The following is an 18706-nucleotide window of genomic DNA, read 5'->3' on the forward strand; positions in this document are numbered from 1 at the left end:
GCCACGGCAGCAAGTCGGTGGCCTCGGACGCGTTGCTTCAACTTTGAAAACGGGTCGAAATTACAAGGAGTCGTTTCTGCTGAGTACGGAGGGTGTTCCGAGCTGTCCCTGTGCCAGCGCTGCATTAAGAGCTTGACACTGCGATCGTGTCCGCCCCCGGTGTCTCAATGGTGCCGGCACGGTAGCTCAGCGTGTTCGGTCAGAGAGTTGGCTGTAATTAAAAAAAACTGAGTAAAGGGATCAATAACGAACTTCTATGGAGGTCGTGTGACGTCCGCTATGATCAAATGCAACGAACAATAATGAACAAAAAAAAAAAAAAAAGAAAAAAAGGTCAGCGTGACGGATTGTCAATCCTCTGGGCCCGGGTTCGATTCCCGGCTGGGTCGGGGAATTTTCTCCTCCAGGGACTGGGTGATGTGCTGTCCTCATCATCATCCTATCATCCTCATCGACTGCAGGTCGCCGAAGTGGCGTCCAATTGAAAGACCGGCACCCGGCGAACGGCCAGCTCGGCGGGGGCCCTAACCATACGATTAAATAAATAAATAACTGCGATCGTCTCGCAATAAACGTGGTCGTCTGCGCCACAAAGACGACGCAGATTTCTTCCACAACAGTTTTTTGCTGCCTACCGTTCGCCCCAGTACCATGGAAGCTACACCTCAACGTCTTAATATATGTCCTATCATCCTGTCGCGTCCTGTAGTACTTTCTAAATAGTTATTTCATCTCCCATTCTGTGAAGAAACTCCTTTTTTATTTTCACTACATTTCAAACGATTCGATTCTCTTCTTTCACGGTCTTACGCAGTCCATGATTCACTTGTAAGCAATGTTATGCTCCAAATACCAAATACCTCATGAATTTCTTCTTGAAACATACTGTTTATCATTTAGTACACTTATATATATATATATATATATATATATATATATATATATATATATATATATATATATATTATTTTGGCAAGGAATGCCCTCGTATCTTGCCATGCTGCTCCATAAAAATATTTACTCCCCAGTTCGATGCAGTACCTCTTCCTTATGTGTATGGATCAAGATAGGATGCAGTAGTCCTCCCATACTGTTGAAACTGTTCATCGAAGATCCAATGACGGATATAAAAGAAACATTCAAGGGTGGGATTAAAATTAAGAGTGGAAGGAGAGCAACGATTTGCTGAAACAGTGGTGCCCTTAATGAAAGTTACAAGACGTGTTGAATGGAATACAGTCGTATGACCGGAAAATATTCATTGATACATAAATATTCTTATTAATGTTTAAAGACACCCGAAGCGACGTTGACGGTGCTGCGAAAAGTTATTTAATATGTAGGGATCCAGGTGGTCCGTAGCTGTCAGCGTGTCTTCGATTACTACCACAGGTCTCATGCAAGGAGAATGTCTCCCACAGCATAATACTGCTCCAAGCAGCCTGCGCCCGTGGCGTGCTGAACGTTTCGAGCCGCCGTTTACCTCGATGACGGCGTTTTGTGGGGACGACCATCAACCTAGTGTTGCAAAAATATCTTTCACCCAACGAGACCACACGTTTGCATTGATCAACGGTAAAGCCCCTACGGTCTCGTGCGCGCTGTAGTCGTGCAACGTAGGGGCGGTCTGCTGCGGAGCTCCATGTTCAACAATGTACGATGAACGCTGTGCTCGTAAACTCTTGTGCGTGCTCCTGCAGTGTGCTCTTTCGGCAGAGGTGCCTCATATCACCATCTGCTCCACTTCACAGAGCAAAGACAAGCTGCTGCTGCTGCTGCTGCTGCTGCAAAAACAAGCCTCCGAACCCCATGTTCTGTGAAGAGTCGTGGAGTCCAACCATTTAGCGCCTAGTGATAGTTTCACTGGCCTTTCACCCCTTTCCGTAGAAGCTCACGGCAGTAGCACGTAATGATTCGGCCAGCTTCGCCGTTTTCGAGATATTCCTTCACAGTCTCTGCGTAATAATAATCTGACCTTTCTCAAAGTCGCTTATCTCAATGGATTTCAGCATTTGCAGTCCATATCTTCGCTAGGGTGATACCCCATCCGTGTATGCTCCGCTTACATACGAGGGCAGTTCAATAAGTAATGCAACACATTTTTTTTTTCTGAAACAGGGGTTGTTTTATTCAGCATTGAAATACACCAGGTTATTCCCCAATCTTTTAGCTACACAACACTATTTTTCAACGTAATCTCCATTCAATGCTACGGCCTTGCGCCACCTTGAAATGAGGGCCTGTATGCCTGCACGGTACCATTCCACTGATCGATGTCGGAGCCAACGTCGTACTGCATCAATAACTTCATCATCATCCGCGTAGTGCCTCCCACGGATTGCGTCCTTCATTGGGCCAAACATATGGAAATCCGACGGTGCGAGATCGGGGCTGTAGGGTGCATGAGGAAGAACAGTCCACTGAAGTTTTGTGACCTCCTCTCGGGTGCGAAGACTTGTGTGAGGTCTTGCGTTGTCATGAAGAAGGAGAAGTACGTTCAGATTTTTGTGCCTACGAACACGCTGAAGTCGTTTCTTCAATTTCTGAAGAGTAGCACAATACACTTCAGAGTTGATCGTTTGACCATGGGGAAGGACATCGAACAGAATAACCCCTTCAGCGTCCCAGAAGACTGTAACCATGACTTTACCGGCTGAGGGTATACCTTTAAACTTTTTCTTGGTAGGGGAGTGGGTGTGGCGCCACTCCATTGATTGCCGTTTTGTTTCAGGTTCGAAGTGATGAACCCATGTTTCATCGCCTGTAACAATCTTTGGCAAGAAATTGTCACCCTCAGCTACATGACGAGCAAGCAATTCCGCACAGATGGTTCTCCTTTGCTCTTTATGGTGTTCGGTTACACAACGAGGGACCCAGCGGGAACAAACCTTTGAATATCCCAACTGGTGAACAATTGTGACAGCACTACCAACAGAGATGTCAAGTTGAGCACTGAGTTGTTTGATGGTGATCCGTCGATCATCTCGAACGAGTGTGTTCACACGCTCCGCCATTGCAGGAGTCACAGCTGTGCACGGCCGGCCCGCACGCGGGAGATCAGACAGTCTTGCTTGACCTTGCGGCGATGATGACACACGCTTTGCCCAACGACTCACCGTGCTTTTGTCCAGTGCCAGATCACCGTAGACATTCTGCAAGCGCCTATGAATATCTGAGATGCCCTGGTTTTCCGCCAAAAGAAACTCGATCACCCGTTGTTTGCAACGCACATCCGTTACAGACGCCATTTTAACAGCTCCGTACAGCGCTGCCACCTGTCGGAAGTCAATGAAACTATACGAGACGAAGCGGGAATGTTTGATAATATTCCACAAGAAATTTCCGGTTTTTTCAACCAAAATTGGCCGAGAAAAAAATGTGTTGCATTACTTATTGAACTGCCCTCGTACTTTTGTTACAGCGCTACGTTCCACAAGGCGGCATCCAACCTCGCAGTGGACAGTGGTCATTACGTTTTAGCTTATCGGTGTTTATCCTGCAAATAATCGAGAACTTTCGGTATAGTAGCAACTCTAAGATGAGCTGCTGACACTGATCAAGGAATAGGTACGATTTGCAACAGCCCTACTCGAAACGCGAGGAGCTTAGCAGATCTTTTCTTTTCCTTTCCGATCTCCGAAACCGGAACTGTGCAAAGACGTAACGGGTTGCCATCGCTCGCGCCGCAATACTTGACTCGCGAGAGAGCAGTACGTTTTCGCCGGGCCGCCACGGATTATTAAACAGTGCCACGCTCGGCGCCCTCCGGTTGGTATCTGCCTCACATAACGCTGCGGGTTGGTCTACCGCCAGCGTCTTTCGCCGCGGGGTGCCGCCGCCCTTATAATGACGCCTCTGCGTTCTCCCAGCTAGAAGAAGAAGTGTAGCTATAAAACGCGCACTGTACTCGCTGGGAAATAATTCGCCGCGCAGATTTTAACGCAACGGAATTCCGCATATTTTTTTCTGCGCTCGCGCGGGACGAATTATGGGCTTGGTGAGGGCGAGGAAAGGGCCTGCGAAGACGATGATTATGTTGGCAGCGGCGTCCCGTGAAGGATGGCGCGACAGGCGTCGAGTGGGGGTGGTAGCCGGGGTGGTGGGGTCGCGTCGCCGTGACGTCGCGACGCCTTCCCTTCTTCCCCCACGACCGACCACCCTCGCCCCCCCGCGCTGACAGCTTACAGCCTCTTCCTGCTAAGGAAAGACTAATTTTTTTTGGCATTTATTCAGACTGGAAATACGCTCAACTAGCCTCATATTGGTTCGTTTTGTTGCCACGTCTCAGCACTGCTTTCCGAGGGCGTAGTTTCGCGTGCGTTGTGAAATGAAGCACAGACGAAGTTGTATCGATGAACCGTATACACAAAAGATCTGGTCAGTGTTTCTAAAAGTAATTTGTCTGAAAGTAAGAAATAACATACATTAGAGAAATGTTTTTGATTGATGCTCGAAATCGTGTAGAGCAGCTGAGATGCTCATACTTCAGTGACTTAAGAAGACCACTGAGTGAAATTTTACCACCCAGATATCGCCTAGTACTCTTTAAACTTCTAAGATTCCGAGTTAAACAAAAAATTTTTAATTCTCAATCGGTGCCTCATTTGCTCTACATTATTTCGAGCTTCATTTAAAGTCGCATCATATGTTTCTCTAATCTATTTCATTCTCTAAACATGTAACCGGTCTTTTAAATTTATTTTTATTTTCAAGTTTTCTGTAGAAAACACGATGTATACTATATTTACATACCTACCGGTATTCTGTTATTAGTAAGAGTAATATAGTGTAGATCGAGAGAAAGCAAAGAAGTTTCAATTAATGCTTCGATTTGATATTTTTTGACACTTCATTTACAGAGCTAGAAGCAGTTGTTCGTGAAATATTAAATCTACCCTCAAACATCTAAGAAATTTTGTCATAATCATCATGATTATTTTCAAGCAATTAAATCTTGTTTTGCAAGACCAGACCTCACAGTGATCAATCTGTTACCACATCTGTCCACTTCCCATCCTTAGTTTGATTATGGAAATTCGGACAAAATTCAAAGCGTAATTTATGGGGAGTCTTGTTTTCGCTCCGCCCAAACATTTGAGCAAAAATTAAAAAAAAAAAATGAGTAAGCTGAATACACCATAGAACAATCTACCATGAAGAAGGATTAGAATGTTTGAGAAAAAGTACTTCTAGCTAATCGTCATGCACGAAAGATTGGATAATCTACTACGGGTGCTCCCAGAATTTTTGTCACTGCGTACTGCTTGACATTTTTAGATATCTAGGATTACTACTATAGTACTGCACCATCACACATTGGTAAACCACTTAGGTTGGCAGCAGTTACTTAACGTCACACTAACTAACCACTGACAAGACCCTATCAAAATATCGCCAACGTCAAAATAACGTGAATTATTTCCGGCGAAGGCAGCGACGACTAATGAAGGAATGGATTGGAGGATACAAACGGACCTTCCCGTGTCCTGCATACAGTCCGAGACAAACAATCTGCGGTAAATCCTTTTTTTTTTTTTTTACATTACACAGACACTACTTAAATTAATCAGTTTCTAACTATCGTTTTACTTCAAAAATAAAGTAACGTATGTTAATAATTTTACTTATATCAGAACATGCTCTGTTTACCCGTACGCTTACCACCTGAAATGCCATAACGTGCAAACAGTGGCACGCGTACCAGCATCTGGGAACCTATGGTGTACTGCATGTGACGTTGCCATCATTCAGTGGATGACTGCCTCTGGAGAGCCATTGACTGACTGAAGGGGGGTAAAACCTCAGACCTTCCATTTCTCTGCTGTTCAAGAGCCGCAGCAACAATTTCTAACGGTAGATTTCGGCATGTTGAGCCGAGATCGGACAAGAGCTACAATGTTGCAAACATATTGGAATGCAAATTTTTTTATCTAGGACCGGATATATCGAAAGCATCGAACACACGGCATTTTAAATTATAATGTCATGGTGGTCATTTCCCAGGGAAAGATGAACCGTTAACTTTTATCTGTCGTGGTTGTTCCGAGATCACCTATACTGCACGGCTACTATGTTCCGTAGAATCCATAGATTACTCGCATACATATGGAATGGTTGCTCATACAGAATATTAGAGTCCTCCGTAGCCCAGTACCTCGTGTTCTGTGAATTAACATAACCAGAAAGATGAAACCATTCTTATCACTCATGATGTAATTGAAAGGGTCTGACAAACCATCGTTCATGTTATTCAAAAGCCATATGCAGTAAACTACACTTTTCTGAGTGCCATCCTCTCGTAATTGCTGCACAACCGTCAAACGATATGGCTTCAGATTAAGAATTTCTAATACCTACTCATACCTATATGCGCTTCTTGGGCCCATTTACGTATAGACTTCATTAGGCTCTGAATAATTCTTCGGCGAATGTGAGAACTGGAAGAATTCTTTGTCGTTTTACATTTTGCGCAGATCCGTAGGTGTGCCGATGTTTATGCACTCTATATTGCTCTCTTCGCTTTTAGTCCTCTACCTGGACACTTGACCCCGAAAATTTCACGAGTTTCCTTAATCGGACGGGTTTACACGTACGCTTCCACAATTTCAATTCTTTCTTCTATCGAGAAAGTCATTTTGCAGACGACAAAGAGAAACATTTATCACTGATGAAATGAACTGAAATGTTGCAAGAGAATGCTAACAATCGATTTTTGCTTCCTTGATTCACACGAATGCCAAACACAAAGAAGTAGACCAATATGGCTGAAGCTTGGTATGCGTGCTTTCCAAAGATGCTACTGACTAAACATGACCTCGATACGCGCCGGTGATGCCATCTCTCGGACTTTGCACGGACTTTTCAAACGCCCCTAGTATGCGTGCATGTCAGAAGGAAGATTGCCCTGTACTTTTTAATTGCACAGACATTACTGTTTAGCATTTATTCACTAATAAGAAACCCTCTACTCTCAGTAAACACGTCCTTTCTGGGCAGGAATATGCGTAACGTATGAGCGCAAGGGTTGTCACTCACACATGGACGAGAACTTACGGAAGTTTGGATCTGGCATTGATTCGTGCACAGATAGCCGAAGCGCGTAAGGCGACCGCTCGCAAAAAGCGAGTCATGGTTTGGCACCGATTTTCACTGGTGTCAATCCAACATATGGCCTATGGTGGTTCACATTCGCATTTGCGAATACATTTCTTTTATTTCTCGGCGGTTGTAGTCGTTGCAGTGCCTGTTCCTTCAGACATCCATGGATGTCCGAAGGATCATTGCATTGTACTTAACAATAAAGGCACTGCCATTTTGTAATTAAAAGAAACTCCGCCCAAACCGGCCGCCGGCTGGGGTGGCCAAGCGGTTCTAGGCGCTACAGTCTGGAACCGCGCGACCGCTACGGTCACAGGTTCGAATCCTGCCCCGGGCATGGGTGTGCGTGATCTCCTTAGGTTAGTTACGTCTAAATAGTTCTAAGTTCTAGAGGACTGATGACCTCAGAAGTTAAGTCCCATAGTGCTCAGAGCCATTTTTTGAATCAAAACCGGCCACGCAGGCACGAAGGACCGACCGGCCGCCGTGTCATCCTTCGACCACAGGCGCCACTGGATGCGGATATAGAGGGGATTCTGGGCAGCACACCGCACTCCCAGCCGTATGTAGTTTACGAGACCGGAGCCGCTACTTCTCGATCAAGTAGCTGCTCAGTTTGCCTCACAAGGGCTGAGTGCACCCCACTTGCCAACAGCGCTCGGCAGACCAAATGGTCACCCATCCAGTGCAAGCCCAGCCCGACAGCGCTTAACTTCGGTGAACTCCACAGCTGTCAACAAAAGTGTTGGACCAAGTAGACGTCATTTTGACGTCACTTCCCAGTAATATTCGAGTGAAACTAGCATCTCCCGGGTAATGGAGGATGATTTTCGAGAACGCCAGCCACATGTGTTGGTGTAAGATCAAAGATACCGAGAAACGCCAGCAGACAGCCAATCAATAAGCGATGTTACAATGTTCATCAAAATCTGTGCGGCCGACTAACGCACCACAGCTGCAGCACATCATCGGCCACAGCTTTGTCTTCGAGGTCTCTTGTGCGGTGCGAGACGCGCCGCTGATCGTAGCGGAAGGCAGCCAGCACACGTGGTGCGGCCCGTGCTGGGCCGAGGCCAGATCGCTATCGGCAGCGCCATCCATCTCCCGGCGGTCAGCCTGCCACCTCGCCACTCCACCAAATAATGCCGCGCACCTGCCCTTTCTTTTTATTGTTGTTTGACTTTGACAGAGCGGCCCGATGCACGCGCCCCATTGTCGGTCGGTATAGCGCCGTCGCCTTCCGCGGGCCCGACCCTTCTGGAATTACGTGCCGGCTGCAGGGTCCGTACTGTAGCGCGGATCCATAAACGTCACGTGCTGGCCGGCCGTTCGCATTGTGTACACCCGCAGCTGTTACCTAGAATGGCGTACTGCAGGCGTCGGTAATTCTCCCACGGCTACACGATCATGCGGGAACTATTCTTCATGTGCTCTTAAATACATGCCTCGCCCGTAAAGCAAAGCATCATGTATCGATTATAAAAAACAGTTGGTATCAGGGGTGTTCGGATAACTGATTTTTCGGGTAACCAGTTATTAACAAAAACGTTTCGCTCACTGTTCGAACGAATATGAAACAAGAGACCTATGCAGCATTATTCTTATTAACGTTTAGAAACCCTCGATGCGACATAGAGACAAGTGACGTAATACAAGACACATGTGGCCGCAAATGTTGGGAACTATCCCAAAAGTGGACGACAAATGTCGAAAATTTGACATCATCAGATGCTATACCTCACCGCACGTGCAGCGATTGGGGTGGTCTAGCCCACCCTCGCCGGTCGGAGGGTACTGATACACATCGCTCCACTAGGCTGCTCTATTATAGAACAACTTCCGTACATGTGATCTGTTGTAAATGTAAAAGTTAGAGGATCATTGTCCTGGCTGTAACGAAACCAAAACTGTCCTCTTTTTTTGTTTCCTTTTATCCCTTCTATTCTTGTTTACAAACTTTATTTGGTAAAGAGCACGTAGGCCAATTACTGATAGCGATGCGATACAGAGGCTTATACTTATTTACTTGTGAAGCAATACGGTAAGTTTTTGTTGTACTGTACTTTGCAATTAACCAGGGGAGGCAGCGAGGCCGGTACATGGCTCTGAGCACTATGGGACTTAACTTCTGAGGTGATCAGTCCCCTTCAACTTAGAACTACTTAAACCTAACTAACCTAAGGACATCACACACATCCATGCCCGAGGCAGGATTCGAACCTGCGACCGTAGCAGTCCCGCGGTTCCGGACTGTAGCGCCTAGAACCGCTCGGCCATCCCGGTAAATAAAATACGCTATATTACCTCAGTGTGAACACACAACTGTCTAACGCAAGCCAAAAAAAAAAAAAAAAAAAAAACTGCCTTCCAGACGCAGACTCGAACTCTGAGCCTCTCGCGCTGAAGTAGCGCACATAGGCCCGGAGCCACACCGACGCGAATACTTTGCTTTAGTTGGGATGATGAAATTCGACATACCGAAAGACCCCAGCAATGCACATAGGTTCACATACGGTGAGGTGCGTCACATTTTCAACATTTGTCGTCCAATATATACTCTCCTGGAAATTGAAATAAGAACACCGTGAATTCATTGTCCTAGGAAGGGGAAACTTTATTGACACATTCCTGGGGTCAGATACATCACATGATCACACTGACAGAACCACAGGCACATAGACACAGGCAACAGAGCATGCACAATGTCGGCACTAGTACAGTGTATATCCACCTTTCGCAGCAATGCAGGCTGCTATTTTCCCATGGAGATGATCGTAGAGATGCTGGATGTAGTCCTGTGGAACGGCTTGCCATGCCATTTCCACCTGGCGCCTCAGTTGGACCAGCGTTCGTGCTGGACGTGCAGACCGCGTGAGACGACGCTTCATCCAGTCCCAAACATGCTCAATGGGGGACAGATCCGGAGATCTTGCTGGCCAGGGTAGTTGACTTACACCTTCTAGAGCACGTTGGGTGGCACAGGATACATGCGGACGTGCATTGTCCTGTTGGAACAGCAAGTTCCCTTGCCGGTATAGGAATGGTAGAACGATGGGTTCGATGACGGTTTGGATGTACCGTGCACTATTCAGTGTCCCCTCGACGATCACCAGTGGTGTACGGCCAGTGTAGGAGATCGCTCCCCACACCATGATGCCGGGTGTTGGCCCTGTGTGCCTCGGTCGTATGCAGTCCTGATTGTGGCGCTCACCTGCACGGCGCCAAACACGCATACGACCATCATTGGCACCAAGGCAGAAGCGACTCTCATCGCTGAAGACGACACGTCTCCATTCGTCCATCCATTCACGCCTGTCGCGACACCACTGGAGGCGGGCTGCACGATGTTGGGGCGTGAGCGGAAGACGGCCTAACGGTGTGCGGGACCGTAGCCCAGCTTCATGGAAACGGTTGCGACTGGTCCTCGCCGATACCCCAGGAGCAACAGTGTCCCTAATTGCCTGGGAAGTGGCGGTGCGGTCCCCTACGGCACTGCGTAGGATCCTACAGTCTTGGCGTGCATCCGTGCGTCGCTGCGGTCCGGTCCCAGGTCGACGGGCACGTGCACCTTCCGCCGACCACTGGCGACAACATCGATGTACTGTGGAGACCTCACGCCCCACGTGTTGAGCAATTCGGCGGTACGTCCACCCGGCCTCCCGCATGCCCACTATACGCCCTCGCTCAAAGTCCGTCAACTGCACATACGGTTCACGTCCACACTGTCGCGGCATGCTACCAGTGTTAAAGACTGCGATGGAGCTCCGTATGCCACGGCAAACTGGCGGATACTGACGGCGGCGGTGCACAAATGCTGCGCAGCTAGCGCCATTCGACGGCCAACACCGCGGTTCCTGGTGTGTCCGCTGTGCCGTGCGTGTGATCATTGCTTGTAAAGCCCTCTCGCAGTGTCCGGAGCAAGTATGGTGGGTCTGACACACCGGTGTCAATGTGTTCTTTTTTCCCTTTCCAGGAGTGTATATTCTAGACCAAAACAACAAAAAACGTCCACTGAATATGGGCTCTACGATATATGTCCTTGTTCATCTTCGCTATTGTGAAAAACATCTCACAGTGCAAGCTCTTTGCTATTGCGAACTATCTACAGAATGCAATAACCAAGTGTTACGGATATGATGCGCGAGTTGAAAAGAAGACGATTCTCGTTTCGGTAAGATATTTACACGAAATTACAATCCCAAACTCTCTCCTCTGAATGCCAAAATATTTACTTTCATTCATTGGGAGGAACAGCCATCGTTACGAAATAAGAGAAATCTTTGCTCTTAAGGAAAGATTTAGGTGTTTATTTTTTCCTCCTATTATTCAAGAAGGGATAGAGATACAGACTGAAAGTGGTTACATGAACCCTCTCCCAAAGACGGAGATGCGAATCGCAGAGTAGTCATGTAGATATGGACTATGGCCGTGAACGGATCTGGAGTTAAAACGCCCATCTGAAAAAAAAAGTTCTACTTACATTTATAATCCGTGGTGGTGACACATTTGCGTGAACTGCCGACAGGTCTCTACCAAGCGACGTCATTGCGTTTCTGCTGGGGCCCCGGAGCAAGAGTCAGGGCGTGCAGCACCTTCCATGCGAAATTGCTCCGGGTGGCCATCAGCAGTAATTAACGGGCGAGCATCCGTTAATGGAAACAGCGCGTCCTGACAGGAGCATTAAGAAGCGCCGTGCTCGGCCGGCCGCGTTTGATTGAGCTGAGGGGACGGCACGGCGGTCGCCAGTCATTACCCATTAGCGGGATTAGGCTGTGTCACAGCGCCGCCCGCTAAGAACAGCAAACAATGATCGGCGGCGTGCGCCGACCGCAAACAACATCTCTGGTCTGCGATAACAGACGTGCCAGCTGCGCCAGTCTCCGCCGCGCGGCGCTGTTGTCTTAGCTGCCGTCCTCCTATCCTAGAGTAAAAATATTTGCACTAATTTGCGTCGCCCTGCGCTGCCTGCGTTGGAACAGCTGGTTAATCCGTACCTGGTCTTGTTGGTACTGGGTGCCTGATGGGCCACGTCGACTGATTGGAGGAATTAAAGTCACTGCGTCATGAAATTGCGAAAAGCTCTCCATATCTATAGGTAATCAAGTATCTTAACAAAATAAGTGTGTATAAATTGTTTATTTGTTGTAGGCTACCAAAGTTTGGAAAACAGCTAAAGGCTTTTTATTCCAAAGTTTTATTTATTCTTTATTTTTTTTATTTGTTTGATTTTCCATTGAACATAATTTTTGCGGTTTGGCGTGTTGTGTGAATTAAGCAATGTTCCGAAATACGTATAGACTTGTCGAGAGCCTGACTAGATGGGAAATCGCCTACAAGAAATCATATATAGAAAAACAAGTGGCATTCTGGAAATTTTGGCGATACATAATTGTAGTTTAACGTATCACTATCTGTATTACAGTTCAAGGAACGGCGTTTGACAACTATCAGACAGTTTCTTAGGAATTGGACGCCGACATTGAGCTTAAAACTTCAAATCAAGCGTATAGCAGATTTGCTTACCTTAAAATGAAGAAATAAAATGGATATAAACCATCGGGTGAACTACGTATACGAATTTTAGAAAAAAAAATTATTTTTGTCGTCCACAAAAATAACTTACAAAAATGCCACGAAACATAACTATATCGATGTGTTTCTTCGTCACATGCTGCTATCCCTCGATGACAGTGATGTATTGTAAGAGGAAATTAGCTGACAGGAGAGTTTTTTTTTCGTGTTACTGTGAGATGGTTGCCATGAAACATCAAAAAATTCCCGCTATCACAGCCAGCACATTATGCCATGCCTCATGCGCTATAATTTAATTCGTTTCTGCTACATGCGACATACTTCACACGCCCTTCAGTTCACCGTTCCGGCTTACAAAGCTGTGTACACTGGAACGAAATATGATAATATCTCACCCACTAAATACAACAGTTTTTTACGATGGACTTTACTCGTTTGCTCATATGACTGATTTACGTGTTAAGTTTACAGCGTTTCTCGATGAGTATCTCAATTAGTGGTATGGTGCACTGATAAAGACTTCACACGTGCGATTTTGTTACAGTTGCCCTTAAATAACTCAAGAAGAGTTCCTGGGTGGTTCCCTTGAACAAAACAAGGCCAGTTTTATCCCACATTCTTGTCCAGTCTGTAAGTTGTTCCGTCTCTAAATTATCCAATTTGCTCCGAGGTTCCTTCACTAGCTTATTTCTCTTTTTCGGTCCCTCTGCATTTCTGCTAAGCAGTAACACTGTACTAGAAAATATGTTCAATTTGTTTGCTATTCCTTGAATCTTTCCGATATTGGTTCTTCATCTGAGTTTAACATTCAAATAATTTTTCACTCCCGTATCTGTACTCTGCTAAAACAGACGAACATGCTCTTCGTTTGAAACGTGGCAGTAAAAGTAGTGGACAGATCCCTTCCTTCTACGTCCAAAACTAGAATAGGCAGCAACAGTTGATGATGATGATTGGTTGGTGGGGCGCTCAACTGCGTGGTCATCAGCGCCCGTAGAAAGTCCCAAGTTTCTTTTTTTTCACCCATTCCAGCTCAGTGTAATTTTTTTAACCAGTTCAATGTAGCCACTGTCACGAATGATGATGATTAAATGATGAGGACAACACAAACACCCACTCCCCGGGCAGGGAAAATCCCCAACCCGTCCGGGAATCGAACCCGGGACCCCGTGATCTAAAGGCAGCAACGCTCGCCACTAGACCACGAGCTGCGCATGGTTGCAACAGTGCGATAACACGCTAATTTATTACTGGTTTTATCTAGACTCAAGGATCAGGAAGAAACTGAAAACAATAAATAAGAAACCTAACTATAACGAATTCTGCTACACGTCAATTTATAAAATGTGAAAATGGAAGGCCAGTGAGCGTTATAACATTTTCATTCCACATCCCAAAAGCTTGTCTTCATTTTAACATTCGTGACAGCTAATTCCTTAAACTCAGAAAACTAAGTTAGATATGGAGAACTAACCGGCAGTCAGACAATATTTCCTAATTTTACACCAGTTCTATAAATTTTCAGTAAGTTAGAATTATTCCTGATGGGTAAGGAGAGTTTTTGATATTAAATTTCGTTTCTCTTACGGGAACATGTGAGGAATTTTGTGACGCTCTATTCATTATTAACAGGAAAAGATCACTGTGAAGATTCTGTCAATGTTTGAATTTCATATTTATTTTAGTAGTAGCAGCAGACAAAACGGAATCCACGCAGAGTGATTTAGCTTAAGAGTTATTTCGCACTAAGTTAGGTTAACGAGATGTAACAATTCTAAGTATTGGCCAGTGAAGTCCATTACATGACTACAATGGATCCAGATTTACTGCTCCACTTTTCATACTGTTTAGTTTCGGGCTGCGCCTCGGCATATCGATAAACAGCAAATAACCATTAATACCAAGCTTATATACTACCAACGGGATGAGGGTTTTGTGGTGAGTGGAATGGCTAATACACTGTAACCATTACTAATTATGTGTGTGTGTATATTGTGTGTAATTGATGCATAATTTCTGATTTCCTAAGATTTTTTTATGTATGTTTATTGTATGGTCAGGTAATGTGTGTGCTACTGGTAAGAATTGTGTCTAGCAGTGTACCCTGCTGGTTACGTACTTTGTGTAAGGAGGATTGTACGATTTCCTGCAGTACAGCCTACAGGAACACAGCAGTTGTGCTATGTTACCTTCAGGGGATGGAGATTGGTGTTGGTGGGAAACCAGCAAAGGGTGTTTTTATGTCGTGCTACAGAGCATGCTGCTGTCATCTGAAAAGAGCCACAAAAAATCGGAGATAGCTGAGACTTGGTCTTCAGCACCATTACCTAGAGAAAGGCACAATCTTAGAAAAAGGAGAATGTAGGGCGTCCGGGACTGTAGAATATGATGGGGCAACGTTAGAAATTTGATTAATAAAGACACTATACATCCTTAGCAAGGTGTAGCATCCAGCACTGCTTGTGCTGATGTCACGTCGACTATAGAAGTCGGGGTAGCAGAACTAGTAAAAGGTCGAGTATTTCGCGTTTTTGGGGTTGGCAGCAAACATGATAGCCCATCTTTGACACTTCTCTCCAAGTTTGTCCATGCGCTGGTGCTCTAATAGCTATATGTCTGCTGCTTCGCTGTCTTCACTGGTCCGCTACTCTCCTTGTATCAGTAGCTCAGTTGTACCGCTATCGCTGCTTCCATAGTTTCCCCGCCTCCGTGCCTCTCCTGTTTCCGTTGCTGCCCTGCTTCGTTACTATCCTGCTTCTCTAGTTCCACTGAATCGCTACTCCAGTCCCATCGTTTCATCCACTGCATTGTTACTTTCGTTGTCCTGGATGTTCTCTTTGTCTGTCGTTTTGGCGATTGACGCCTGTATTCTCTTTCTTTGCCAGGCTGTAAATGAGGGCTAGGTAGCCTCATCAATCTGAAGTCCATGTCACCGACATTTTGCAGGTAGGTTCTCTGGATTTCTGCGGTGATGATACAGATTATAGGAGGGAGCCGGTTTATCAGTTTGAGATAGGGAGTCGTAGTCTGGAAACGTCTGTGTCGAAAGAGTGAGAAAACTGCAATGCGCTGTTTGTTTGCTCGTTATGATAAAAATACCGGTACACACATTTCCATTAAATTAAGGGAGTACAGTTGTAAAAACTGTATTTCTTCTAATATTTCGGCCGTTCCCGGCCATCTTCAAAGTGAGCCCACAGTCTGAAGTTAGAGTACTTGCTCCGTCAGTTAAGTCACAGCAAGCACCAGTGCCAGAGACGTTGAGCGGCGGCAAATAATATATGCATAACTTGCGTCTGTGACTACGATTTTGATGCTTGATAGGATATTGATGTGTTATTATTAACTGCTCTTTAGCGACGCCATTGCTAGATTGTTAAAGAAAACGCGAGACTTCATGATTTGTTTAGGTTGAAATGGCTGTGGTTGTTAATTAAATTTTCGTCAAACGAGTGTGAACTGCTTGTTTCATCACCGACTCACAAAAGGTGAAGTTGATGCTAAAATGTTAAGATTCTGATAATGCGTAGTGTGACCGGTATGGATGCAGCACCGTGCCACAGCCGATTTAGTTTGCTGTAAGGGTCAGTTGTACCTACAGTGCTCCACGGATCGTTCTTTGGATTTTATGAGTCGTCTGCCTGATATACGAAAGGCCGTACACCCAGATGGTCTAGTAAACACTGTGTTGCAGAGCAATAAGTCACCTTTGACGGAACCCAGACGTGTTGCTGTCTTCGGAGAGAGAAAAAATCACATTAACTTTATGCTTGGTCAGGATCTGATATATTTTTCGCGGCGCTCCTTCCTGCTCGGAAAGCCGTGCGTTAGACCGCACGGCCACCGGGCGGGTATCGTCATCATTGTTTCCCCATGTAGATTGTCCGCACAGTCGAGTGTATACGACACCACACATTCCACTGGCTCGTCTAGAAAAAAACGCTAATATTTCGTCTACAACTTCTTTCCTACTCTGCAAAATTCCTTCGTTTCCTTTTTGACAAAATGTTGCAGTTTTGCTTTGTTTTTCGTTGTCATTGCTCGGCTTTGTATCGACACCACAAACAATGTAGCACTGTTGTGAGCCGGCAGGAGTGGCCGAGCGGTTCTAGGCGCTACAGTCTGGAAACGCGATGCTGCAACGGTCGCAGGTTCGAACCCTGCCTCGGGCATGGATGTGTGTGATGTCCTTGTGTTAGTTAGGTTCAGGTAGTTCAAAGTTGTAGGGGACTGATGACCTTAGAAGTTAAGTCCCATAGCGCTTAGAGCCATTTGCACCTTTTTTTTTTTGTCAATTTCGGCAACTGTTGCAGCGTATGCTCTGCTTTGTATCGACACCACTAGCGATTGGCGACTCCATGGAGTGTTCTGTGCACCACGACCAAATAGTGGATAGAATTGAAAGGAGAATCAGCATTGTCCGTATTTTTTTGTTTCATTATCCGCAAAATGATTTTCGGTCACTTAGAGACCGTCCTCAGTGTTCTAATATACAATTAAAACTGGTAAGCCCTGGTATCAACAAGCTTAGAGCGATTACATAAACCTCCAGTTCACTCCCCATGTTGCCATTGGCAGACACTGTTATGGTTGCATGGCAGACAATACGTGGGGCGTCGAATGCCGTAAACATTATAGGCCTTTATGTAATCGCTCTAAGCTTGTTTATACCAGTGGCTACCAATTTTAATTGTATATTGATTGGCGACTCCATGTTGTCTTGTGCACTACGACCAGGTAACAGGTATACTTGAAAAAAGAGACAGCATTGGTCGTATATTTTTTTCTATTGCAAAATCGATTTTCTGTCACTGAGTGACCATCTTCAGTGCTATATTGTATAACAAATTGGGATACACTGTTGTCACTAAGCTTACGGCAATCACATAGACTCTAGTGATCACATAGTCTATGTGATTGCCGTAAGCTTAGTGACAACAGTGTATCCCAATTTGTTATACAATATAGCACTGAAGATGGTCACTCAGTGACAGAAAATCGATTTTGCAATAGAAAAAAATATACGACCAATGCTGTCTCTTTTTTCAAGTTAATTGTATATTACAGCACTGAGGATGGTCACTAAGTGACCGAAAATCGATTTTGCGGATAATAAAAAAAAAAAAAAAATACGGCCAATGCTGATTCTCCTTCCAATTCTAGACACCACTAGCACTGTATCACTGTTGTGAGTTACTCGTCGACTACGCACTGTAGCCTCATGCTGGGCTCCATTGGATAAAAATGGTTCAAATGGCTCTGAGCATTATGGGACTTAACATCTGAGGTCAACAGTCCCCTAGAACTTAGAACTACTTAAACCCAATCGTAGCGGTCGCGCGGTTCCAGACTGAAGCGCCTAGAACCGCTCGGTCACACCGGCCGTTTCTCCATTGGATACCTCCAGTTCACTCCCCCTGTTGCCATTGGCAGACACTGTTATGGTTGCATGGTAGACAATACGTGGGGCGTCGAATGCCGTAAACATTATAGGCCTTTTGCGACATCGCACTGAAGGGGTTCTTTGTCAGTCGGACGGGTCGCGGCTGTGATAGCGCCTTAAGCCTTTCCACGTCCGTCAGTGTACATTTTGTCGCGTATGGTTTCAGGGTGAGCGAAGCAGCCGCTGACGGAGAGGGCGAGACTGAGCGACTGCTGGTGGCTGGCGGGTGGCTGACGTCGGCTTATTGTTGCAGACTGGCCTGGGGGGCACCAGCTGGACGGCGGCGGCGGACCGGGCCCCGTGACCCGGGGGCGGGGGCGGGGAAGGGGCCGCCCCCGCGGACGCGGCGCATCGCGCTCCATCCCGGCGGCCGTCAGCGCCGCCGCCATGGACGAGCGCTAGCCGCGACCCGCCAGCCGCGACATCGTTCCAGCGCCTCACAGGCCGAATCTGCACTCCTGCGCCCGCGGGACCAACGGCAAGGCACTCCCTGCCACACACTCACAGACACACAGACTCTGGCCGCCGCGTGCGGCCCTATTTATGTCTCCCCCTCCCTCCCCACCCCTCCCCACCCCCACCCGAAACCCCGTCCTGCTACACGCCACGAAAAGGAACGGCGTAAGAAGAAAC

At 46.3% G+C, this 18706-nt stretch overlaps 1 protein-coding gene across 1 annotated transcript in view; it reads left to right on the plus strand.

The window, feature by feature from the left end:
• LOC126088196 (loricrin-like) overlaps positions 1 to 18475 on the plus strand; it is a 704388-nt gene extending 685913 nt beyond the window's left edge. Inside the window, exon 4 of the mRNA XM_049906322.1 lies at positions 18327 to 18475. Coding sequence (XP_049762279.1) covers positions 18327 to 18475 — 149 coding nt within the window. The remainder of the gene's footprint in view (positions 1 to 18326) is intronic.
• The last annotated feature ends 231 nt before the right edge of the window (positions 18476 to 18706 follow it).

Source organism: Schistocerca cancellata, chromosome 6, assembly GCF_023864275.1.
Source record: "Schistocerca cancellata isolate TAMUIC-IGC-003103 chromosome 6, iqSchCanc2.1, whole genome shotgun sequence".
Lineage (NCBI taxonomy): Eukaryota > Metazoa > Arthropoda > Insecta > Orthoptera > Acrididae > Schistocerca > Schistocerca cancellata.